The 27005-nt window shown below is 41.3% G+C and overlaps 2 protein-coding genes across 3 annotated transcripts in view; one reads left to right on the top strand and one right to left on the bottom strand.

The window, feature by feature from the left end:
- Nucleotides 1–27005, bottom strand: part of CCNB3 (cyclin B3) — a 113328-nt gene that overhangs the window by 64516 nt on the left and 21807 nt on the right. Inside the window, exons 1-2 of one of the 2 annotated variants that reach the window (XM_057539066.1) lie at nt 4246–4376; nt 489–620 (exon numbers count right to left, since the gene is read on the bottom strand). In XM_057539066.1, the coding sequence (XP_057395049.1) occupies nt 489–584 (96 nt within the window). In that variant the 5' untranslated portion in view covers nt 585–620; nt 4246–4376. Of the gene's footprint in view, nt 1–488; nt 621–4245; nt 4377–27005 lie in introns of those variants that run through there. The other variant, XM_057539067.1, reaches the window with a different exon arrangement.
- AKAP4 (A-kinase anchoring protein 4) overlaps nt 20856–27005 on the top strand; it is a 7204-nt gene continuing 1054 nt past the window's right edge. Inside the window, exons 1-4 of the mRNA XM_057537636.1 lie at nt 20856–20954; nt 22034–22084; nt 22640–22741; nt 26414–26998. Of these exons, the coding sequence (XP_057393619.1) occupies nt 20856–20954; nt 22034–22084; nt 22640–22741; nt 26414–26998 (837 nt within the window). The remainder of the gene's footprint in view (nt 20955–22033; nt 22085–22639; nt 22742–26413; nt 26999–27005) is intronic.

Below are 27005 nucleotides of genomic sequence, written 5' to 3'. Positions count from 1 at the left end.
GAATGATGAGGAACATAGAACATCGCAGGGTCGGAATGACAAACTATCCACAAGGTCAAAACAGCAGGCTCAAAATGGGCCCATTCTTCAAATTTAATAGGTGTAAAAAGCATTATAATACGTTTGTTGACCTAATCTTCATACTCTCCCCAGGATGTACCAAGCAGCCACCTGGCAAGGTGCTTTGAGCATCTCAGAGAAAGTAAGAGTATAGATGTGATCACTAATGAGAACTGAGTATTGTTTGCTTTCGAAGGTTATGGAGAACGGCCTTCATCTTAGCCATGCATTTACGGGAAAGAAGAGTTGACACTTTCTCCCTAAATCCTAATTTGCTGGTCTTCTCCAACTACAAGGTCTGTCACCCTTTCCCACTTTCTCAGATTAAACCACACATATTTCAAAAGATGTAGGGATGAGGATAGGGACTGAACAAACGCAGGAAGAGCTTATTTGAAACACTGTTGGGAGGGACAGCTTGCTCTAACCTTTTCAGATGGGCCATGATCACTGGGCACAATTTTGCTGGACTGAGATTTCTTAGTCTCACGTCTGGAGCGCTGGGGTGGTAGTGGCAGTGGCATTTCTTATGGATTCAGCAGCATCTATCCAAGGCAGGGCTGCAATCAGAAAAGGACTCTTTAAAACACCATTCACCAGAAATATCAGAATTCTCTGGAGATCCTCGAGAAAACCCAGTCTCTCTATAGCATCCCTAGGAGAAAACATACTTTAATTTAAGCAGATCTGGGCTCAAATCTTGGTTCTACCACACTTAACCATGGGCAAGTGACTTAAACTCCCTAGGCTTCAGTTATCTCATCTGTAAAATGGAGATAAGTATACGTACCTCTGCAGGGCACTGTTCAAATTAAATGAGATACTCTATGTAAAAAGCTCAGTACAGTGCCTGCCACCCCCTGTGGGCACTGGGACTGTGGCCTAGCCCCTAGTTTAGCCTAGGAACACTGGGGACAAATTAACAGTTTTGCATTGAAAATAATCAAGAACATGACAGATCATATAGTATGGAGGCTCGCTGGTAGGGTTAATGTTCTTTAAAAGGCATGGGGTCCTGGCCACAGCAATTATAATGATGCTACAGAGAAGGCAAAAGAATACACTGCACACACACACACACACACACACACACACACACACGTATGCACAATAGGCCAGAGGGTATTCAAAGGCTGCATTCAATCAAGAAACTGTAATCCAGTTCCAGACACCCAGTAAGAAAAAAATAAAATAAAATCAAAAGATAACAACAGAAGGAACTAACTTGTTGAAAATCACTTGACATAAAAATTTAACAGTCATTACAGATGTTGGGAGAGTCCTACCTTCACCCCATCTCAGTGTGGGATCCCATTCTACATTCCTTAAATTTCTTTTAGTTTGTGAGTTCCCAATAGTATGATATACTTATGTATCTTACAAGCAAATACATAATTAGGAGGAATCAGCTCTTGGATATCCAAGAGACCCTTCCCACTCAAATACAACTGCCCTTCTAACCCCACCCATATTCAGTGTCCAAGTTCAACTGCATTTGACAAAGAACAGGCTTCCATAAGAGAGACCCTAAAGGCAATGCACCAGATACTTCAGGCAATGGAGATACAAACACAAATAAATCATGTATCTTACCCTAGAAGTATTCACAGGCACAGCTCTAACAGTAACATAAAAATATGACAAATGATTTAAAAATGGTAGATAAAAAGTACTTTAGAAACATAATGGAAAGTCAGTAATCTTGTGGGAGATTCCATCTGGACTTAAACGACAAAAAGGTTCCCAAGTAGACAGGGGAGCTTTCCAGGCAAAGAAAGCCTGAGCCTAGGCGGAGGCTTGAACATGCAGAGCACAGCAAGTCTGGGAACATCCAAACTTGCCTGGAGTGTGGAGTATAAAGAATGCGTCGGGGAGGAGTTAGAAAGAGGCTGCAAGCTAGGCTGGGGCCACGCTGGTAAGACTGCAGAGAAGACTGCAGTTTGAGGGGAAGGTTTAAGAAAGAAGAAAGGCTAACTTGGGCTTTGCTTTGGATGGAGAATATTAAACATTTTGTTGGCAAGGAAAAGTCAGTACAAGTATGTGCCTTCACATTTACTATGTCAGTTAATCCTCCCAACAAAACTGTGAGGGTAAGCAGGGCAAGTACAATTCTTTCCATTTTATAGTCCCAGATGAGTTAAGTGACTTACTACACAGGACAAATTATTAAGCAGCATAGAATACCCAGCTCTTTCCAGGGCTCTTTTCTAAAATACCATGAAGTCTCTCTGATTGTATGCAAAAAAGATTCCAAAATAGCCCACAGCCCAAAGTGAAAGGCCATAGTGTGGTAGTATGAGGAGTAATGAGGAGTTAGAATGAACACAGACTTTTTTTTAAGAAGCAACTGGGCTCCTAAATCAGCCAACTTAGCATCTTAGAGCCTCAGTTTCCTCATTTGCAAAAGAGCTATACCACCTCTTACTTGCAGAGGTATTGTGTGGCTCAAATGTAAATTTGTATGTGCAAAGCTTAACCTGGTAAGTACTCAGAATAAATGGTGCGTCTTATTCTCCTTCTCTTCCTCCAAATTCAAACCTATTTTCCATCTCATCCCTCAAAACTCAGCCAAGCAGCAATAAAGCTAAATTGAGTGAACCCACCCTTAACTGCACTGTATGAAAACCACTCACTCCACTATTATTATTCACATCTCATACAATTTTTTATGGATGACCAAAGACTCATGTTCTGAAATCTTTATCTTTCAAGCGGAAAGAAAAAATCAAACTGGAGTCAACAGGCCAGAAAACTTTCAGCTGATGACATCACAGGTTGACTAAACCTCAGAGAAAATAAGGTTTTTCAGATGATGGTCATGTATCACCTTCATTATCCTGAACAATAATCACTTGCTTTGGGGGACACAGACACCGACTTAAGTAACTAATTTCCCCACCACTAGGTGGGGGGAGGGGATTGACACCACCAGAAACATGCTTTCATAAAAGGACACTCTGCAGAACACTCTCAACTTCTACTACCTACAGAACCCTTAGCCTTACTTGGACAAAAAAATTAAAATCCTTTCTACTTTCCAGACTTTCCATCTCCCCTACATACACACTGATGAGTGTTGAAGACTCTATTGGGCATCCCAGGGCTGGTGCTGAAACCCACACAGGGGCAAGTTGGCTTGTTTAGAAGCCCAATTGCTCAGAGTCCAAAACTGTAGATCAAGACAATCTCAGGAAACAGTAGCGACTTCTTTTCATATATAAAGGCAGGTTACAGACAGCAAGACACTGGGGAGAGAAAGCAGCATGGTGTCAATGAAAGCAGCACTGAGCTGGGAAGGATGCCTAGGGTCTAGTTCTAATCCTGCCCTAGCTGGCTGAGTGACACTGGACAGGTCCCTTTTCCCTCTCCAGGCCTCCTTCCCCCACCTAATAAAATGAGATAGTGGGACCAGAGTCTCCTCGACATTTAGACCATGGTCAATGGACCAGCAATATTAGCATCACCTGGGAGCTTGTTAGCAATTTAAAATCTCAGGCCCGGAGGTAGGCCTTACCAAATCAGGAAGTGCAAGTTAATAACCCCAGGTGATCTGTAGGCACTTTAAAGTTTAAGAAGCACTGTTCTAGGATCTCTTCAACTTCTGACATTCTAGGATTCCAAGAGGACCATAGCAGAGAGCAGTGGAAAGCCAGAGTTGGAGAGGTTTGAGGTGGTGGTGATAGAAGAGAGCCAGTGGAGACAACAAGGGAGGAAGGACACGTGTTTCCATCTTCCTTCATATCCTTCAACCTGTAGTTCAAAAGACATCCCTCAAGTAGCATTCTCTAGCTTAAATATGTCTTGTGGATGAAATTGATCCTGCACAGTTTCGCTTGTGAAAAGACGTTATGTAAATGTACTCTGATTCAGGCATGTGTACTGGTAGCTCCATTTAAAAGCTGAGACCCAGTTTTGGTTTTTTGTTGTTTTTGTTTGGTTTTTTTGGTTTGTTTTTTTGCTTTGCCATCTCACCCACTAATACACACTCCCTCCCCAACCTCGTACAGGGCTCTCTCCGCAGACTGCTGACTGACAGGAAAAAGCAAAGGTTTCGTGTCAGGGATCCCATGCATCCCGGCAAAAGAAGACAGTGAGTTACAAGGGACTGCAGTGAGGCTCAAGGACCCACCCGCTTGCGACACAACCGGACATTCAAGCGGGCAGTACAAGTTCAAAGGTGCCTACCTCATATCGAGATTGAGGGCAGAAGAGGAAAGACCACGGACGCAGTCCTAGCCCAGGAGAGGCCCGGGAAATGACCGGAGCTCCGCGTCGCAGCAACCGGCGTCCGTCTCAACTTACCCCGTGCTCTCTCCAATCAGCCCAGCAGAGAATTTTGAAAATTACAGCCCAGGAGGCAGAGCAGTGGTGATTGGCCAGCAGGGGCAAATCAGCGTGCAGTTGAGACTTGAGCTCGCCTAGCAAGGAGGGGCGGGGCTGGGTATTTTTAAACTGAACTCTGCAGCTAATTGACTTCACAACGGGGCGTGGTTTCCTGTACCCCTGGTTGCACTGGGCTGGGCTGACAAGCGGGAGTACTGGGTCTCTTTAAAGACTCGTTTTCATTTAAATAATCCTGCTGGAGGATGGCGAGAGCCGCTGCATTATGTAGTGAATTAAAACATTAATATTAATAAGCTTTTGGGAATTCCCTGGCGGTCCAGTGGTTAGGACTCGCCGCTTTCACTGCCCTGGCCCAGGTTCAATCCCTGGTCAGGCAACTAAGACCCACAAGCCCGCGCGGCGCGGCCAAAACGGGCCTTTGTGAGGGAAGCAGAGCAGAAATTATTGCCCTTATTTTATGGATAGCCCCCAAAGTTCAGAGAGCTAATAGTAGCTAACATTAATTGAGTGCTAGCTCTGTGCTAATTGCTACAAATTGTTTAATTGTTTTCAACACTGTCCAAAAAGGTAGGTACTTTTATTATTGCCGTTTTACAGACAACAAAACTGTAGCTTGCTAACTGCCCAAAGTCACAGTGCTACATTGTGGCAAAGCAAGTAATACAACCGATATGCTCATTCATTTCATTCCTACATTAATTCATTCATTCAACAAATAATTATTGAGCACCTGCCTTGTTCCAGAAGCTAAAATATATATATATGAGTAACTGACAAAAGACTTGAAGAGTGTATAGCCCTGCCCTGTCTTCTGAGGAGGGAAAGAGAGAATGGAGATGCCAGGAATAAAACCTAGGAAGTCCTGCATATACAACAGATACTCTACCACTAAACTACATCTTTACACTTATTATTAGTCCATTCTCCTTTTAGTATCTCATAGCTTCTACATTAAATGGAAAATAGTCACATGATCCCAGGCCCTCTTCTCTTTTTAATATCCCTAGGTTATCACATCCAGATCCATGACTTTAAGTAGCATCTAAAAGCTGGCCCTGAACTCCAGACTCATAAATCCAAATGACTACTCCACATCTCCACTTGGATGTCTAATAGACACCTCAAACTTAACGTATTCACAACCTTCACCAAACCTGATCCTTCCTCCAATGTCCCCCATTTCAGAAACTGGTACCACATCAAGCCTGTTAATCAAGCCAGAAACCTGGGTATCATCCTTGATTCAAACTCTTTTCCACCACCTTACCCTACCAAATCCAATCCTTCAGCAAATCCTGTTGATTCTACCTCAAAAATATATTTTATATCCATCCACTTCCCTCCATCTCCACTACAACCATAGTCTCTCGATTGGACCACAGTCAAAAGCCTCCAAGCTGCTCTCCCCCTTTCCAATCTGGCTCTTCTCTAATGCAAATACAATACAATATGATCAGTCTTTTAAAAAAAATATGTATCATGTCCCTCTCCTGCTTTTGTGGTTTCCCACAGAACTTAAAATAAAATCCAGACTCCTTACCCTGGCCTACAAGTCCCACCTATCTCACTAACCTTGTCTCATACCACTCTCTTTCTCATTTACTCCATTCCAGCCATAATGATCTTCTTCCCAAACTTTGAATATACAGAAAATCCCTCTTCTCGGGAACTTTGCACATGACGTTCCCACTGTCAGAAACATTCTTCCCTCTCTTCTTTAAATTACTTTTTTTTTTATCATGCTTTAAGTCTCACCTTAAATATCCACTCTTCAGAGAGGCCTTCCTTGACCATGTTATATAGAGTAGGATTCTTCTCCCACTCCCTAATATTTTACCTCAGCCCCTTGCATTTCTTTTTTCTTTTAATTTTTATTGGAGTATAGTTGCTTTACAATGTTGTGTTAGTTTCTTGCTGTACAGCAAAGTGAATCAGTCATATGTATACATATATCCACTCTTTTTTAGATTTCCTTCCCACTTAGGTCCTTACATTTCTTTTAGAGTAATTATTGCTATTTGTAATTTTTTAACCTACCTCCTCACTCAAGAATGGAAGGTCCACAACTGCAAGGACTGCCCCTATTGTGCTCTATCTCCAGTGATTAGCATTAAGAAGAGTTCACATTTATCAATTGCTTACAATATGTTTGACACTGTTCTGACACTCACAACAATACAATGAGTTGCTAATGTCCCTGTTTTGCAGAAGAGGAACTTGAAGTACAGAGAAGTTCAGTAACTTGCCCAAGATCGCACAGCTAAGTAAGCTATTGGATTGGGATTCAAACCCAAGCAGTCTGATTCCAGAGACCAAATACATAAGCACTACCCCATACCTGCCTCCTTGAAAGATGGCTGAAAAATATTAACATTTGTTAACCAAGTAAAGGAGTATCTTCCTTTAAGGGGCATCGCTGTGGACAAGTGTCCCAGTGGGATGCACTATAAAGGAAATATAGTATTAACACAAGTCACAACAAGTCTTCTTTAGTCAAAAGAGGAAAAGGTCCATCCACCAAAACAACAGCAACACAAAAATCACAAAACAAGCAATTTTATTTTTCCTGTTTCTTTCCACTTCTTCACAAAAGCAAAAAAGTTACTGAGTAAACATTATAATTTTCCAAATATTAAAAAAAATTTTTCTCACAACTTTCAAACCTCCAGTGGACTTAACCTTTCCTTTGAGTAGCACTCAGAGGGAACACTAAGAAAAGAGGAGACAGCCCTTTGACTCTACCATTTTCCAATATTTCCCTCCACCCAGGCATACAACTCTTTCATGAACTCTCCTTTCCCCTCCCCACTACATCCCTGTATTAAAACCTGATAGGAAAGATCTGCTCTTATCTACCTCACTTTTACATGAAAATATATTTCACATGGATCCAAGATTTAATTGTGAAAAATGAAACCATGGAAATACTAGACAAAATATTTTAAAAATTTTTACAACCTTGCAGAAAGAAAAACCTTTCTAAACAGGACAAAAATCTAGAGATAGCAACAGGCTCAATAAATATTAGTAGCTAAAAATTTTTAATTTTTGTTTGGCAAAACAAGTAAACAAAAACAAAAACAGGGTTAAAAAACTTAACAACAAACTGGCCAAAAACATTGTCAACACGAATGACAAAGGAATAATTTCCAAAATGTACAAAGAGAATTGCATGATCAGCAAGAAAAAGATGAACCACCCATCAAAAAATTTGACAACAAAATGAACAATTAGAGAAGAAATACAAATGGTCAACAAACATAAAAATATGCTCAATTTCACTAAAAATAAATGTAGATTAAAACAGCAATGCATTGTTTTGTTTAGGACATTGGCAAAGGTTTAATAGATTAATCATAATTTCTGTTGGTAAAGGGGTGCATAAACAGGCATTTTTATTCATTGCCAGCAGAAATAAAAACTTCCACTAACTTTGGGAGGGTTATTTGAAAATATCTAGTGAATTTTTTTTTCTTTTTTTGGCTGCATTGGGTCTTCATTGCTGCATGTGGGCTTTCTCTAGTTGCGGTGAGCGGGGGCTACTCTTCATTGCAGTGTGCAGGCTTCTCATTGCAGTGGCTTCTCTTGTTGTGGAGCACGGGCTCTAGGCGCACGGGCTCTAGAGCGCAGGCTCAGTAGTTGTGGCACACGGGCTTAGTTGCTCCGCGGCATGTGGGATCTTCCCGGACCAGGGCTCGAACCCGTGTCCTCTGCATTGGCAGGCAGATTCTTAACCACTGCACCACCAGGGAAGCCCTCTAGTGAATTTTTAAAGTTTGAATGCTTTTACCCAGAGATTCTACTTCTGGTAATCTTTCCTACAAAAATACTTAGGCAAGTTTTCCAAATTTGAGAGAGACATAAACCTACAGATTCAAGAAGCTAAGTGAACCCCAAACAGGGTAAACCCAAAGAAATTCAAACAAAGACACATCATAATCAAACTTCTGAAAACTAAAGAAAAAACAAAACAAAAACCTTGAAAGCAGCAAGAGAGAAATGACACCTTTCTAACAGAGCAAAATTTTGTTGAATGACAATAGATTTCTTATCAGAAACCATGCAGGCCAGAAGAAGGTGACAATATTTTCCCAGTACTAAAAAAAAAAGAGCTGTCAGCTCAGAATTCTATATCCAAGTAAAATATCCTTCAGGAGTGAAGGGGAAATCAAGTCATTCTCGGATGCCCCCCTTAAAAGAATAGAAAGTTTAGGGCTTCCCTGGTGGCGCAGTGGTTGAGAATCTGCTTGCCAATGCAGGGGACACGGGTTCGAGCCCTGGTCTGGGAAGATCCCACATGCCACGGAGCAACTGGGCCCGTGAGCCACAATTACTGAGCCTGCGCGTCTGGAGCCTGTGCTCCGCAACAAGAGAGGCCGTGATAGTGAGAGGCCTGCACACCGCGATGAAGAGTGGCCCCCGCTTGCCACAACTAGAGAAAGCCCTCGCACAGAAACGAAGACCCAACACAGCCATAAATAAATAAATAAATTTTTTTAAAAAATTTTAAAAAAATTAAAAAAATAAAAAAAAATTTTAAAAAAAGAATAGAAAGTTTACAAAGTAGGAAAAATAGTAATAGAAGGAATCTTGTAACATCAGGGAGAAAGAACAGTGGAAAGAGTAAAAATACAGGTAGATACAATAGACTCCTTCTGACGCTGCTTTCTCAATTATGTCTGACAGTTATAGCAAAATGTATAACTGTCTGATATGGTTCTCAATGTATGTAGAGGAAATGTTTAAAACAATAATATAGATGTAGGAGAGTAAAGGGAGGAAAAGTTTCTAGACTTCCTAAAACTGATAATGTCAACTCCAGTAGATTGTGATATGTTGTGTATATATAATGTAATACCTAGAACATGCACTAAAAAAGCTATATACAACTCAACATCAAAAACACAAACACTCTGATTAAAAAAGGGACAGAAGACCTGAATGGACATTTTTCCAAAGGGGAAATGCAGATGGCCAAGAGGTACATGAAAAGATGCTCAACACTGCTAATCATCAGGGAAATGCATAATAAATCAAAACTACAGTGAGATACCACCTCACGCCTGTCAGAATGGCTATCATCAAAAAGACAACACATAACAAGTGTTTGTGAGGATGTTGAGAAAAGGGAACCCTAGTACACTGTTAGTGGGAATGTAAATTGGTGCAGCCACTGTGGAAAACAATATAAAGGTTTCTCGAAAAACTAAAAATAGAACTAACATATGACCCAGCAATTCCACTCCTGGGTATATATCTATTAAAAAAACAACAACAACAGTAACTCAAAAAGATACATGCAAATCTGAATTGGAAAAGAAGAAGTAAAGCTGTCACTGTTTGCAGATGACATGACACTATACAGAGAGAATCCTAAAGATGCCACCAAAAAACTACTAGAGCTAATCAATGAATTTGGTAAAGTAGCAGGATATAAAATTAATGTACAGAAATCTCTTGTATTCCTATACACTAATGATGAAAAATCTGAAAGAGAAATTAAGGAAACACTCCCATTTACCATTGGAGCAAAAAGAATAAAATACATAGGAATAAACCTACCTAAGGAGACAAAAGACCTGTATGCAGAAAACTATAAGACACTGATGAAAGAAATTAAAGATGATACAAACAGATGGAGAGATATACCATGTTCTTGGATTGGAAGTATCAACATTGTGAAAATGACTATACCACCCAAAGCAATCTACAGATTCAATGCAATCCCTATCAAACTACCAATGGCATTTTTCACAGAACTAGAACAAAAAGGTACACAATTTGTATGGAAACACAAAAGACCCTGAATAGCCAAAGCAATCTTGAGAAAGAAAAATGGAGCTGGAGGAATCAGGCTCCCTGACTTCAGACTCTACTACAAAGCTACAGTAATCAAGACAGTATGATACTGGCACAAAAACAGAAATACAGATCAATGGAACAGGATAGAAAGCCCAGAGATAAACCCACGCACATATGGTCACCTTATCTTTGATAAAGGAGGCAAGGATATACAATGGAGAAAAGACAGCCTCTTCAATAAGTGGTGCTGGGAAAACTGGACAACTACATGTAAAAGAATGAAATTAGAACACTTCCTAACACCATACACAAAAATAAACTCCAAATGGATGAAAGACCTAAATGTAAGGCCAGACACTATAAAACTCTTAGAGGAAAACATAGGCAGAACACGCTATGACATAAATCACAGCAAGATCCTTTTTGACCCACCTCCCAGAGTAATAAAAATAAAAACAAAAATAAACAAATGGGACCTAATGAAACTTAAAAGCTTTTGCGTAGCAAAAGAAACCATAGACAAGAGGAAAAGACAACCCTCAGAATGGGAGCAAATATTTGCAAATGAAGCAACTGACAAAGGATTAATCTCCAAAATTGACAAGCAGCTCATGCAGCTCCATATCAAATAAACAAACAACCCAATCCAAAAATGGGCAGATGTCCTAAATAGACATTTCTCCAAGGAAGATATACAGATTGCCAACAAACACATGAAAGAATGCTCAACATCACTAATCATTAGAGAAATGCAAATCAAAACTCCAACGAGGTATCACCTCACACCGGTCAGAGTGGCCATCATCAAAAAAATCTACAAACAATAAATGCTGGAGAGGGTGTGGAGCAAAGGGAACCCTCTTGCACTGTTGGTGGGAATGTAAATTGATACAGCCACTATGGAGAACAGTATGGAGGTTCCTTAAAAAACTAAAAATAGAACTACCATACGACCCAGCAATCCCACTACTGGGCATATACTCTGAGAAAACCATAATTCCAAAAGAGTCATGTACCACAATGTTCACTGCAGCTCTATTTACAATAGCCAGGACATGGAAGCAACCTAAGTGTCCATCGACAGATGAATGGATAAAGAAGATGTGGCCCACGTATACAATGGAATATTACTGAGCCATAAAAGGAAGCGAAATTGAGTTATTTGCAGTGAGGTGGATGGACCTGGTGTCTGTCATACAGAGTGAAGTAAGTCAGAAAGAGAAAAACAAATACTGTATGCTAACACATATATATGGAATCTAAGGGGAAAAAAAGGTTATAAAGAACCTAGGGGCAGGACAGGAATAAAGACGCAGACCTACTAGAAAATGGACCTGAGGACATGGGGAGGGGGAAGGGTAAGCTGGGACGAAGTGAGAGAGTAGCATGGACATATATACACTATCAAAGGTAAAATAGATAGCTAGTGGGAAGCAGCCGCATAGCACAGGGAGATCAGCTCGGTGCTTTGTGACCATCCAGAGGGTTGGGATAGGGAGAGTGGGAGGGAGGGAGACACAAGAGGGAAGAGATATGGGAAGATATGTATATGTATAACTGATTCACTTTGTTATAAAGCAGAAACTAACACACCATTGTAAAGCAAGTATACTCCAATAAAGATGTTAAAAAAAAGAAGACTTGCACACTGAAAACTACAAAACATCACTGAGAGAAATTAAAGATCTAAATAAATGAAAAGACATCCCATGTTCATTGGTTGAAATACTTAATATTAAGATGGCAATTCTCCTCAAATTGATCTACAGAATCAATGCAATCCCTATCAAAATCTGTATAGAAAAGAGTTAACATAGCAGGCCTGAGAATGCTATCAATTGAAAATCCTGCTGGCAAGTTTGGCCCTTGGCTAGGATCTGGCAACTTGAATTTGGGGAGGGTTCCCACCACCCTAACTGATAAGAATAGCTCACTGTACTTAACTGTTTGTGCAAACAACATGGTTTCTGATGAACACCAGCTTTCCTCCTGGGACTCTGGACTTATTGGTATGTGCTATAGCAGAGGGTTTCTGCATGACTGAGTCTCTAATGAGCTTCCTTCACAAAACAGCATTTCACACATGTTGTCACAACTCTTGACTGGGAAAAGTTATGCTAAGTGAAGGAAATCAGTTACAAAAGACCACATATTGTATGGTTCCACATATTAAATGTTCAAAATAGGCAAATCTATAGAGACAGAAAGTAGAATAGTGGCTGCCTAAGGCTGAGGAGGTATACGGTTGGGGGAGCTGAGGTGTGATAGCTAAAGGGTATGAGGTTTCTTTTTTTTGGTGATGAAAATGTTCTAAAATTTATGATGATGATGGTTGCACAACTCTGTGAGTATACTAAAAATCATTGCATTGTACACGTTAGGTGAATTACATGGTATTTGAAATACATTTCAATAAAGCTGTTATAAAAAATAACAGTAGTTAATAAAATATATTGTTCTTCTAAAAATATTCTGTTGAAGAGTGGCAAGGGAAAAACTCAGTGGAACCAGTTAGGAAGGTATTGAAATAAGCCAGGCAGTTTGGACCAACATGATCCAGTATTCTTGGCCGTGGCCAGGCACTTCTGTATGGTTCTGGGCATAGCAATTCTTGAACAACCATTACCAATGATTGTCTTTCTTTTCTTACTGAGATAGAATTGACATATAACATTATATTAGTTTCAGGTGTACACACTAATTTTCAGTTATGTAAATATCCTTAAGCACTCACTAATATAGACCAACCTAGTACTATTTCTTGCAGGGTAAATGAAAATGAGTAAAACAGTCATTCTCCTCAAGCATTTCTGTATTTGGAAAGATAAAGCTCCTAATGAAATAACTATAACACAAGGCAGAGTGTGATAAGCCCCAAAGCAAGGTGAATATAAAACTAAGAAGAACTTCAGAGGACACATGCTGAGTGATTATTGTAACACCGTCACTATTGTCATAATCACTCCGACATCACCAAAAGTGATTACTGATTACTGAGTGGCTAAGTACATGAGGCCCTGTTAGGTTCTCTACAGAGTTGGACAGTCACTGCTTTCCTTGAACCTATACACATCTTTATGATAGGGCCATTAAGGAAATACATCAATAAATATAATATACACAAACATGCAGTTTTTAGGATGGGGAGTGATTCTAGCAGGAAGGACTCACCAATTTCCCTTTGAATTTGAGGAACGCCTTGGCAACGTGGGCTCGTGTACGGGGGGGGGGGTGATCTTTGTACTGTGTGCAAACACGTTTCCCAAGCAGCTGCGACCTCCTAGTGGCCACAGGAACTCATTACCCCCATTGCCATCTTGATTTGAAAGCGACAGGCACAGAAGGTCTAACCCTGATAGCCCCACGGGGCCACACTACACCGCAAAGCTGAAGACTAGGGCAGTCTTTATCCTATTTTAGGGTAGTCTTCATCCTATTTTAATGATCCTTAAGTGTGCTTGTTGGGGGAGGTGGGGACCCGCTACAAGGGCTGTGAGGGAACCTGAGAGGCTTCGTGCTCCCAGATCCCCTTCCTCTCCTCCACGGTCTTTGTTTAAAACATTCACTCGCTGATAATGATACAATCTGGAGGGAAGGGTAAAAACTCTGTCACCAGTTAATAATTTAAGTATTTAAATATTTAAGTATTTAAGTATCTTTTTGTCAGATGTTCGAGACAAGTTTGTGGGTTTGACAGGAAAAAAAAAAATCCGATTAACAGCCGAGTTCCCTCAGCAACATCTCCGGCTCTGACACGGGATATAATTATATATTTATATGTTTATATATATAAGGCAAAAGGCTCTTTTAATACCTAGAAAAATATGTTGTACCTTTAACAAGCCACAGAGGGATTGGAATAAATGCTATACATTGGATAGGAGCTCCCCACCGATCAGAAACGGAAAAAAAACAAAACAAAGAAAACAAGCACACACGGAAGAGGGGCTGGGGGTTGGGTGGGGGAGGTACTAACCGCCTCAGAATAATCTCCTCAGTATAACCGCCTTCAGAAAAAAACGCCTCAGGAAAAGCGATCTCCGAGGCCGCTGGTTGGACCCCACCATTCTCACCAGCAGGGGGAGATAACGGAGCAGCACTTGGTTCAGTCAGACCTGAAGCCACCAGATGGGGCCAAAAGATCAGAGTAGGTACCCTCGATACTCTTCTTCTCAGGGAATTTCTCTTCTGCATCTTTGGACCCGAGAAGAAAGAAAAGGCCTACTAATCTCTGCTCACACACACACACAGACACCCCCTCCAAGATGATGGTAGTGGCCAGTGCCAGACCACCAACCAAATGGCCTCTCTGCTCCAGCTACCCATTCATAAAATCGGAATCGAAATAGTACCTATTTCAGAAGATTGTGTGAGAATTAAATGAGATAATTGCATACAAAACACAGTACCAAACAAATTTTCAGGCCCCATTCCAGACCTGCAGAATTAGAAACTGTGGGTTGGGGCCCAACTATCTGCTTTTAGTTTTTGTTTTTTTTAACACTTTACTTAACATTTACTGGTTTGTAACTCCGGAACAACCAAAAAGAAGGGATGCACAGGGCAAAGTATGGGGTGGGGATAGGTGTACGCAGAACTTTCATGCCCCTTTCCGGTACGTTACCCTCTTGATCCTGGGAGCTCCGCAAATGTTTTAACAAGCCCTTCAGGTGATTCTGATGCACGCTGAAGTGTAAGAATTATTGCTCGAAGAAGAAGGCTGCCCCCTCAAATAGCTAACCAAGTTTTTTGTCATTATTACAGATTCCATGATTATGTGGCTTCTGACTTGTTTCCTGCCTGAAATTCCAAAGCCATCATTTGTTTCTTGAGCCCAGCTGTGTGCCCAGTAGTGTGGCAGACACAATGAAAGAGACAGAAAACCTGCCCTCCAGCCTTTCAATGTAGGTGATCCAGGGATAGGGAAAGTTAATTAACTCTAGGAGGCCAGATCTAGCCGATATTAGATGAATTATACAGATGATAAACAAATGTTCTAGGAAATCACAGGAGGGACATTTCACAATTATAAGAGGGAGGGGCCTGACTAGAAATGGCCACTGCCAAGCCAAGCCCATCCTTCAAAAATAGCTGTAAGTCATTTTCTACAAGGCAATAGAACAGATCTTAGCTGCCTAATTTAGTCCCTACCTAAAAGGAAATCCCAACATATCTGAGTCTGCTTTCCTTTAACAACTGCCCTCTGAAATTCAAAAAATGAGAATGTTTATAGCTTTTAAAGAGTCTTTTATTTTCTCCCTCCACTGCTTCAATCACTCATAGGAAAGGACAGACAGATATGCACAGTACAGACATAACATAAATACTTGACAGAAGTAATTATGCAGCACCATTGCCGAGATGTTCAGAATAGCTATTTAATTTTTCACTTTAGTGTGGTTGCACGAAGCTACTCTAAATGACATTGTGTATTCTCATGGCTGGAAAACAATTCAGGAGAAAAAGAAGTGGAGTTCCCATTTGCATTGGTCCACAATAAATCATGTCTGATAATCATTAGCATCACGGCCCATTTTCCAAATGGTCACTGTGTCATCACATGAACTAAATTAGGTAGGCTAAATCTGAGTCTGGAAGATCCTTAGTGGGACTAACAGGCAGAAAGTGATTTCATGTAGGCTGATCATTCAACTCATTTAAATTTCATTTTGCCATTATTCATAATAATTACATTACAGATACAGGTCCCATTTTTATTATCTTAATAGCTCTTCCAAACCAAATGCAAACTGAAAGCATATTTAAAGTCTTGACTTGTATAATTATTCACAAGTTTGTGTGGAAGAGATGTTTGGGTAGAATAAACAAGGTTAGGAAATGGATGATGATTAGGGGAAAAAATGATAACCAAAGCTTCTGTGTTTAACATCTCTGTGTTTGGCTCTTAAAGGTTAACCTAAGTGCATACTACTTCACACATACTCGCACACTAACATAGCATATTCCTTCTTTTTATTTATTTGTTTATCTGTTTGTTTGTTTGTTTTTGGCTGCGTTGGGTCTTCGTTGCAGCACACGGGCTTTCTCTGGTTGCAGCAAGCAGGGGCTACTCTTCATTGTGGTGCACGGGCTTCTCATTACGGTGGCTTATCTTGTTGCGGAGCACGGGCTCCAGGCGCACGGGCTTCAGTAGTCGTGGCATGTGGGCTCAGTAGTTGTGGCTCACAGGCTCTAGAGCGCAGACTCAGTAGTTGTGGCGCACGGGCTTACTTGCTCCGTGGCATGTGGGATCTTCCCAGACCAGGGCTCGAACCCATGTCCCCGGCATTGGCAGGTGGATTTTTGACCACTGCGCCACCAGGGAAGCCCCCATATTCCCTCTTTTAACTCTTTGGATATCCCTTCTCCCCCATCTATCCCCATCTCTAGTCAGTACAGGCCAGTCTGAGAGCTTCAGCAGCGAGAAAGAAGAGGCAGTGGATACACCGTAACCTATGACTAAGCTTCCTTACATTTCATTATTGGTTTGCCATCCAATTCAAATGCTGCTCTTGTTTGCTCCTGGTTAGCCTCCAAGAGGACAGGATTGGGGTGCCAAGGGACAGGCCTCTAATCATCCATAATAGTTCCCCCTTTGTCAGTTCGGGGATATGGTAAGACATCTTCCAGGCCAGGATCACAGTTGTTCCCTTCTGGGCTGAGAGACAGAGGTTTTTTGGTTTTTTGGTGGCTGTTGTCTATTTGTTTTTATCTTAGGGGTATACATTCTTGTGATTGAAGAATAAATAAACATTTTCTTTCTTTGCTTCTTATTCCACAGACATGAGCCAGACACAGGAGCTCCAACTTTTTCTTTAATCATCAAAAGTTCCCCTTGACAAATGGGTTGTATAGGAAAAGCTGGTCCTATATTATGTATTCTAACTCATCACCATTGACAAAGCCTCCCTCCTTGACCCAAACTTATTTTTAAATAAAAATTGTATATATTTAAGGTGTACAACATGATGATTTGATATAGTCAGGCTCCTCTGAGCTGCCTTCTCAACTAGACCTCAACCTTGGCCTTATAAGAACTACAACTTTCAGCACAATTCCATCCACTCCCTACATTAAGAGACTTGAACAAACACCAGCATAGTTTCTGTCACCTCAAAGCCATGTCCCTAGGATGATGACCCCAGCCTCTTTAAAATGCCTGCCTGAGAAAGTTCAAAAGTGCCAAAAGAATTTACTGTTTATTCCAGCCAAAACCTGACTATAGCCCCCTGACCTCCCTTTTCTCAGAACATTTACTTTAGAAAACTTGTGATTGTAAATCCTTTCTCTGTCCTTTTGAGCTGTTTCTTCTACAACCCAGGAAAAGCTTTCTCAGAGACCTGGGAGTCATCCCTTTGAAATGTAATCATCAAGAAAGATAGGGCCCCTATCTCTCAGTCTCTATGAAAGGGTAGGAACCTAACTTTGTTAAGTACCAGTTAGCAAACACAGATGCCCTGATCACATTGATCAACCTCCCACCCCAAAAACTTCCCTCAGCACTTTTCCTTTAGCACTCCCCAGCATTTACAAAGCCTTTTGTTTCAGTGGAGTTCAGCTCTGTTCATCTGAAGTCTCTCCCTTACTTCAGTAGCCTGAATAAAATAGGTCTTGCCACCTTTAACAAAGGTCCAGCTCTGTTTGTCTCTGATGCCATGAATTGACAAGGTCAAAATTGTACAGGAGGGTTAAGACATGTAATTTTAGGGTAACAGATAAAAGACGAAATGGAAGTAGAACCAAGGATATGAAACTCTATGATTTAGGTGGTCATCTCAACTGATTTTTAATTCAGATACAGTTATTCACACGAGGTTAACATGAAGGCAGGTGAAGAAAGGACAAGGAGAAAACAAGATGAGACTTGGGCACAATGAGAGCATTTGGTTATGGGCTAATGTTTCCAAACTGGGGCTAAACTGAAGGCATCTCAAAGTGTAATGGATAATGCTTTAAGGAATACTGTAACCAGCCATCTAGCACTGACCATAACGCAAAAGAATAAGTGGGGCTCAGGTCTTTTCATGGCTTGAGGAGTCTGTGAAAGGCTGACCCTGACCTAAGTGGATTGGCTTTTGGGGGGGCTAATTATGTCTCATGATAAAGGTCAAAGCTTGCTGGACCACTTAGACATCCAGAATCCTAAGGATAGAACCCCTGTCTTTGTGCTGTCACTGTTCTCTATAGAAAGAATGATGTCATGAAGTAGAAGTTCTGGTACCAACTGGCAGTCAAGTCTTTAGGATAGTTTGGAGGGTTGAGGAAAGCAGCAACATCTTGAGTCAGACTGGAAGGGTCATCACAGCATCCAAATTTACAAGAAAAAATCATTCCAAGTTCCTACGTAATAGCCTACTCTGATACTACAAAGGTAGGGGCATCTTCTGACTTCTTTTTGACTAGCCAAGGGGGTGTCTTGATGATGAGGTGAAACTACAGAAGCTGCTAAGGCAGCCTCAAACTTTCTACTTTCATATTTTTATTCAGGATACCCAGAAAGGACTTTAACATTTCTCTGTTTCTACATAAATCCAAAGATCTCTTGCCACATAACTCTAAATATCTAGAGGGAAACCCTAAGATGTGAAAATTAATACTGTTTTATTCACAGAGGCTGGTGGTCATTCTGTATATGAAAAATACAGACCGCCACTGGTAACTAATATGACTAGATTATTCTGGAAGTCTAGCCTGAAGAGTAATGAGAAGGGAGGTCTTAAGGAGTTGTGAGCTGGACAAAATGTAAACAAAATATGTGTACCCTTCTAGACAGAACAGAAAAAATGTACAGCAGACAGCCTGATGTGCTTTTGATGAGAAGAGCTACTGAGTTTGCCAGCCTGCCCCCCCTTTGCTGAGGTTGCTATGGTTTCAGGCATTATGACCCAACAAACCCTGTTGTCATGTGCCAGGGTCAGAAGCAGTGAGGAGAGCCTGGCTCCCTCAGTCTCATCCAACAGCTGAGGGAGTGGCAGTCAGCAGCAGGTGCCCAAGAACTTGGTATTGCCCACTTCCATCTCAAGGGGCACATCTCCCTTCTAGGTGGCACATTTTCAGCCAAAGTCTAAAATAACTTCATTATCAAGGTAATAAGTTCATAAATTTTATTTTTTACAGTTTTTTTTAGGATTTCGACTGAGGCTATATCCAAATCACATGAGGGACCTCTATGCCTCCCCCTCTTTTTCTCTAGGCTAGTGATCTCTAGCTCTTGAAAAAAAGAAACTCCCTCTTCTGAGGATGTGGAAAACCTCTTCCTAAAACTTTTTTCAGGGATTTCTAGAGATTTTTGAAGGGAGAGTCCAAGAAGATCTGGGGGAATGAGATGGAGAGGGGTAGGGGGAATAGTAAAGTGTCTAAATGTAGTAGTATCCTGTGAAAGGCTAGCCATCAGAGGATAGTTGTTATTAAAATGTTGAGAGTGAGAGAGGAAGAGAGAGGCAGCAGGAGGGAGGGAGAGAGGAAGGGAGGGAGAGAGGGGGAAGGAGGGAGAATGGAGGGAGGGAGGGAGGGAGGGAGGAAGGGAGGGAGGAAGGGAGGGAGGGAGGGAGAAGGGAGGGAGGGAGGGAGGAAGAGAGAGGGAAGGAAGGGCTGAGGGAGAGAAGGGGAGAGAAGGCAGAAAGAAGGGGGAGGGAGGGAGGGAGCTAGAGGTTAAAGGGGTCTAAATTTTGAAGGAAGTGAAGGGAAAGGAATTCAACTGCCCTCTAATACTTGGCCCAAAAGGTTTCTCTTGTTAAATTTTAAAGATAAATCAAATTCAACCCCAGATACCAAAACAATTCTACTGAGCTCTTAACTGTATCTTCCCAAATGTGTCTTACATAGGGAAAAATCTGTCAGTGGCTTCTGCCATTTCCTTTTTACTTTTAGTTCCAGGCTGGGGTGGGAGGTGGCAGGGGGGTTGAAGGAAGTTGGCAGAGATTATTCTCTCTTTCAAATAAACTTTGTCCTATGGAATCAGGGTCTGGTCTTCCCGCAGACATTTGTCTCTTAGTTATACTTATGGCTATTAGACTGAGTGTTCCCAGTATTCAGAAACTCGTTCTATATGTTGTTTTAATAAAAAGAATTATTCACTTTACTGGTATTGACCTTAGTCTTTTCTAGTGGCCCTATGTGGTAAGTAATTTCACTTTCTTTAATGTAATGAGAAAGACTCGGATTAGACTAGGTGCAGCTAAAATTCAGTTAAAGGGGATGAGGTGAGCTTGACTCTTTGAAGGTACCCAAGAGTGGATAAAGAAAAGAGGATACAGGTGAGATTTAGTTAATGGGGTTGGGGAGAAGTAAATCACTAAATTTAACCCCACAGTCTCTAGACCTCCTTTTAAATTTACTTCCCAGCCTGTCATTTTTCCTGACTGGCATGTTCCCAAGTCAATATGATACTCCCATGGTTCCAAATACCTGGTGTGGGGAATCTAAATTAAAGACGACTATGGATTGAGCTAAAAGATAATGATCTTGATCATCAGGTTCAAACATTTCAGAGTGTCCTTCCCCCATGGCTTACCTGACCAGTTCCTAGCCTAAACCTATATGAAACAGAGATGGGTTTCAGAAACCCCTTCAGGGATTCTTATTCAAACTGATTCAGTTTCTAAAAGTCATATATAAGACTTTCAGATTTATTTTCTTTCTCTTTCCAGATGTCTGATAATAATATTGACTGGTTACATAGCCACAAGAGCATGTGCAAGGTAGACCTCTACAGCCCAATAGGACAGCACGATCAGGACCAGAAAGTGGTAATATACAAAATGACTCCTACCAAGAAAGGCTTGGCATTTGGGTATAGATATCCTGGAGCCCAGGATAGACTAATGGATAGTGATACTGTGATTTCTCTAAGGAATCAAGCTCAGTAAGGTCTGTGGGGGACCAATATGCTCATACATCACACAGGGGCAATTCAAGGGAGGGGCAAGATGAGGAGTGATGTGAAGGAGCTGAGGAGGGGAGGCTGGTGGGGGAGACTGAGGGGAGCCAGGGGTGGTGGTTGCCTAGTTACCAGACTCTATTATCTCACACCTCTGAAGTCATAATAATGTCGCCTAGCTACCAGTAAGCTACCCTAAAGCTGGACTCCTTCAGGAGGGCAAACTATGTATTTTTCCTAATGAATAACAATATAAAGCACCTATTAAACACAGAAATGTTTATCCATGTACCACTTAAAATCTTCTATGTCATCAATAGTAAAAACACCACATTTTGGCAACATTAATGTAGTAGAAAGTGCTCCAAACTGGGAGCCAGGGGAATTGAGTTCTAATACAAGTTCCACTTTTGAGTCTGTGTCAGTTGGGCAAGCCATCTCTCTTCTCAGTTTTCTCAATAAATGTGGATATTGTATTTTGGGCCTCTTTCTCTCTCACAGGTAGGTGTTCTCATTTAGGAAGCATAGTAACATTAAGATTCTGTCTGCCTAGAAGTTGAGACACAGATGTAGAGAACAAACGTATGGACACCAAGGGGGGAAAGCCGTGGGGGGGTGGGGATGGTGGTGTGCTGAATTGGGCGATTGAGATTGACATGTATACAGTGATGTGTATAAAATTGATGACTAATAAGAACCTGCTGTATAAAATAAATAAATAAAATAAAATTCAAAAATTAAAAAAGGTTCTGTCTGCCTAATAAAAATCATTTGTCTATGGTTTATTGAGTACTTAACTATGTCTAGGCACTGTACTAAACCTTTACATGCACTATCTCAATCAATCCTCACAAGAACCCGATAAGGTAGGTGCTACTGTCATCTCACAGAGAAATTAAGGCCTTTTCTCTAGAATTTTTCTAAATTCACCATCTTAATTTGATGCAGATATGCTTTGTTGATGTGTCCACCCTCAACATGGAAGATAAAGATTCTAAGGTGGGTACTCTCTGCTTCCCTCAGAGTTGGAATGGGTGGGAAGATGCTGAGAAGGGTTATCAGTTTCAGCATGAGGAAAGGGAAAGGTTGTGGTAGAGGGTGGAAAGGTGACGGGGACTCAGGTGGGAAGCCATCATTCTCATGAGCCCATGATCCCTGGTTCCGAATTTACTGTCATTCTTGATACCAAATCTCATTTTATAAGCCACTTAGGTTGCTGGTAGGGCTAAAAGAGTGAAAGCATGGAAGACAGCATGTCAGAAAATTTGGGGGGGGGAACCCTTTCCAAAAGGTTGATGTTTAATGGAATATGGTTCCTGAGACTGATGGCTTTGTGAATACCTTCAGTGGGGTGGGAGGGAGTAGTAATTTGTAGAGGGAGCTTTATCTCATTCTTCAAAGACTAGCTAGCCTTACAAGCCTACTTTTCCTTCAGAAAGAAAGGGGATAATAGGAGACATGACATTCATGCTTTGAAGTAGTAGCCTAGCAGGTCAGCTTGGAGAAGTCTCAAAAAGCAACTTCTCACAAGAATCTTGCCCTTTAATTCCATAGGATGCTGCTGGTTCCAATTCAAGAGGTGACTTAAACCTGGGGAGTCTGGAAGAAGAAGAAATTATTGTGATCAAGGATACTGAGAAGCAAGACTCACCTAAGGTATAGACTTAGTCTCTGAGTCTACCCTTTCTCATTCCCAGAGCCCAATGCTGAATCTGAGGACTCTGGTTCAGAGACAGTAAGAGAACTATTGTCAAACAGACCCAAAATTTAAATATTATGATATTCTAGAGAACACAGACCTAAGCTCACAGTCACAGTAAGTTCAATGCTCAGGGAGCTCACAATGACACTATCACAGAGGCTCAGAATGCCCTCTCCTAATTTCAGGTACCTACTGCAAAAAATCTTGCTATGCTTATCTTAACAAAGATATGGGCTTATAAGCAAGATCCTTTGCAATGTTCTTTGCTGGCTTGTAATGGACTTGTGTGCCCCACATTGCCCAGTGTCCAACAATGAAGAAAGAGGATATGAAGAAGAGCGAATCCACAACAACCAAAAACTGTAGTTGCCCTACCCTGTTGTCTAAGAGATTACCCAGGCTGTTGGGTAGCATAAAGTTCAAAGCAATTACGCTTGCACACCACTGTCAGATATGGAATTTTTGCTAGTTTGATTACTATGTGTCTCAGCATGTTTCTCCTTGGGTTATCCTTATGGGACTCTCTGTGCTTGCTGGACTTGGGTGGCTCTTTCCTTTCCCGTGTTAGGGAAGTTTTCGACTATAATCCCTTCACATATTTTCTCGGGTCCTTTCTCTCTCTCTTCTCCTTCTGGGACCCCTATAATGCGAATGTTGTTGCGCTTAATGTTGTCCCAGCGGTCTCTTAGGCTGTCTTCATTTATTTTCATTCTTTTTTCTTTATTCTGTTCTGCAGCAGTGAATTCCACCATTCTGTCTTCCAGGTCACTTATCCGTTCTTCTGCCTCAGTTATTCTGTTATTGATTCCTTGTAGTGTAGTTTTCGTTTCAGTTATTGTATTGTTCATCTCTGTTTGTTTGTTCTTTAATCCTTCTCAGTCTTTGTTAAACATTTCTTGCATCTTCTCGATCTTTGCCTGCATTCTTTTTCCAAGGTCCTGGATCATCTTCACTATCATTATTCTGAATTCTTTTTTCTGGAAGGTTGCCTATCTCCACTTCATTTAGTTGTTTTTCTGGGGTTTTATCTTGTTCCTTCATCTGGTACATAGCCCTCTGCCTTTTCATCTTGTCTCTCTTTCTGTGAATGTGGTTTTTGTTCCACAGGCTGCAGGATTGTAGTTCTTCTTGCTTCTGCTGTCTGCCCTCTGGTGGATGAGGCTATCTAAGAGGCTTGTGTAAGTTTCCTGATGGGAGGGACTGGTGGTGGGTAGACCTGGCTGTTGCTCTGGTGGGCAGAGCTCAGTAAAACTCTAATCTGCTTGAATGCTGATGGGTGGGGCTGGGTTCCCTCCCTGTTGGTTGTTTGGCCTGAGGCGACCCAACACTGGAGCCTACCCGGGCTCTTTGTTGGGGCTAATGGCGGACTCTGGGAGGGCTCACGCCAAGGAGTACTTCCCAGAACTTTTGCTGCCAGTGTTCTTGTCCTCATGGTGAGACAGAGCCACCCCCCGCCTCTGCAGGAAACCCTCCAACACTAGCAGGTAGGTCTGGTTCAGTCTCCCATGGGGTCACTGCTCCTTCCTTGTTCCCTATGCGCACACTACTTTGTGTGTGCCCTCCAAGAGTGGCGTCTCTGTTTCCCCCAGTCCTGTCGAAGTCCTGCAATCAAATCCCACTAGCCTTCAAAGTCTGATTCTCTAGGAATTCCTCCTCCCATTGCGGACCTGCAGGTTCGGGAGGCTGACATGGGGCTCAGAACCTTCACTCCAGTGGGTGGACTTCTGTGGTATAAGTGTTCTCCAGTTTGTGAGTCACCCACCCAGCAGTTATGGGATTTGATTTTATTGTGATTGTGCCCCTCCTACCATCTCATTGTGGCTTCTCCTTTGTCTTTGGATGTGGGGTATCTTTTTGGTGAGTTCCAGTGTCTTCCTGTCGATGATTGTTCAGCAGTTAGTTGTGATTCTGGTGTTCTCGCAAGAGAGATTGAGAGCACGTCCTTCTACTCTGCCATCTTGTACCAGTCTCTGGTGTTTGTTTTTAAAAGAGGAGCCCATATTTACTACACACAATGCAGGTCTCCTTGATTGTAACTTAAGCCCATTTGCAAAAAGTGGACCTTATTATGACCTCACGTTTCCAGGAATTCATGGTGATGAAGCAATGAATGGAGCAAAGAGGGCAATGGTACTTAGTGCTGTGTGGATGTGTACACAATATGTATACACATATCCAAACGTGGGCATACACAGTCACAAGTATAGATATACACATATACGTTTACACAAAGTGACACACACATAGATATATACATGTATATACATTAACAAAAAATAATTTATAAAATAATTTATAATAATTTGTAGCCAGGCCACACACATGCCTGGCTACATGTGACACTGACAAACACACACAAGCATTGAAATAACAAACTTATGTATAGTCATCTAGTCATAACAATGACTTACACACATATGCAAAGATATACAGTTATACAGAGTCAGACACACTAATGTGCCCACATGTGATACACATAAACATTTATATATACCTCCAAGCACACTATGCATAAACACACACTCACATTGATACACACAAGCCTTGATCAAAACAGACCATGCAGACTCAGGTACAGGCATACTCACTTATAAATATACCTCATGTTGATACACACACATACAAACTTAAACAAAGTGACACATTAACTAATGCACATGTTTGTGTACACTGATACACATATTGACACAAATGCAGTGACATCCCCACTCATGTACTCACAGACACACTCAAATGCCAGTGTGTATGCAACACTGACATACATCAATCATTGACATAGTATATAAATATAACATAAACTGATACCTAACATATCGATATACACAGTCATTATACAATCACCTATTTATACATATTCATTTTTAACATACATATTTATTAATATATTATACATTAATTATATATTAATATATTGATGAGTATGTATGCTAATACCTGAATGTATGCTTCAACATAAATACGTTTATAACTGCATGATACATGCTACTGGATTTATATCACAAACACATATGCAGCTCTCTCAACTCGACACTTGCTTATTTTCATATTCAGAGACACACTGATATACACACTCATATTTTTACATTCACACACATGTACAAAATATACATACTAACATGCACATGCTGGCCTATACAGTTGACATATACAATGGGTATGATGTCAGCACATTATGACACATGCTTACACACGGTGACATCACACATGTGCATTGACATACATATATGCACACACATACACACAGGCACATTTTCACACACTAACAGTACAGACTGACACATGTTCACACTCATGAATTGATATATTGATGTGCATATACACACACGACAGAGACACTGACATATTTTTGACATGTATTGAAATAAGCACACATACTCAGATGAAGTTGGCAAACATATTGATAACACTTGTATATAGTTAAGTGTACAAATGTATCTACTCTGAGCTTTTGTTGCTGCCACTTGTGCTTGAACATGTATTAATGGATATAATTGTGTGTTACGCGCCCATGCAAATACTAAAGGCCAAATCCCTAATCTGTGCAACTTAGAAGATATATCTTCTAAATACAATAGGGGAAAGAAGTAGCCTACCTAAAGTCTTATGGATAGGTCTTCTTTTTTTAGATGGAGATAGTGTGCCTTTTCAAACGAGCTCCTTCTAATCCTGGAAGTGTCCTCAATCGTCTACTCAGTGATCTTCAGAAGTACACCTTGTGTTTCCAACATGCACTTAGCCCCTCATCCTCCAGCTGTAGACATAAACTAGGAGACACAGAGGGCAAATGTCACAAACTGCCCTCTGGGAACTGCTACAGATTCTATGCCGATCAACTGAAAATGGATTACGTGGCCAAAGGACCTCAAGGCCAACATCTGGAAATGACAGCGTCCAAAAACACCAGCAATAACCAGAGTCCTTCCACCTCACCAGCCAAATCTCCTAGCAATCAGAGGGCAGTTATCTCCCCTGATGGAGAATGTTCTACGGATGACCCTTCCTTCTGTGTCAACCGACTATCTCCTCTGGTGATCCAGATGGCCCATAAGAAAATCAAGGAGAAGTTGGAAGGTGGAAGCAAATGTCTTCATCATTCAATCTATCCACCCAGTGGGGACAAAGGGAAAAACAGCCCTTGTAGTGCTGTGAGCAAGATCACTTCTGAAATGGCCCATGATGCTGTGGAAGTGACCTCTGCAGAAAGGCGGGGCACTGGGG

This window comes from Balaenoptera acutorostrata, chromosome X (genome assembly GCF_949987535.1).
Source record: "Balaenoptera acutorostrata chromosome X, mBalAcu1.1, whole genome shotgun sequence".
NCBI lineage: Eukaryota > Metazoa > Chordata > Mammalia > Artiodactyla > Balaenopteridae > Balaenoptera > Balaenoptera acutorostrata.
Note: the sequence above shows the minus strand (reverse complement) of the source record. Positions and strands in the feature narration are given on the sequence as shown.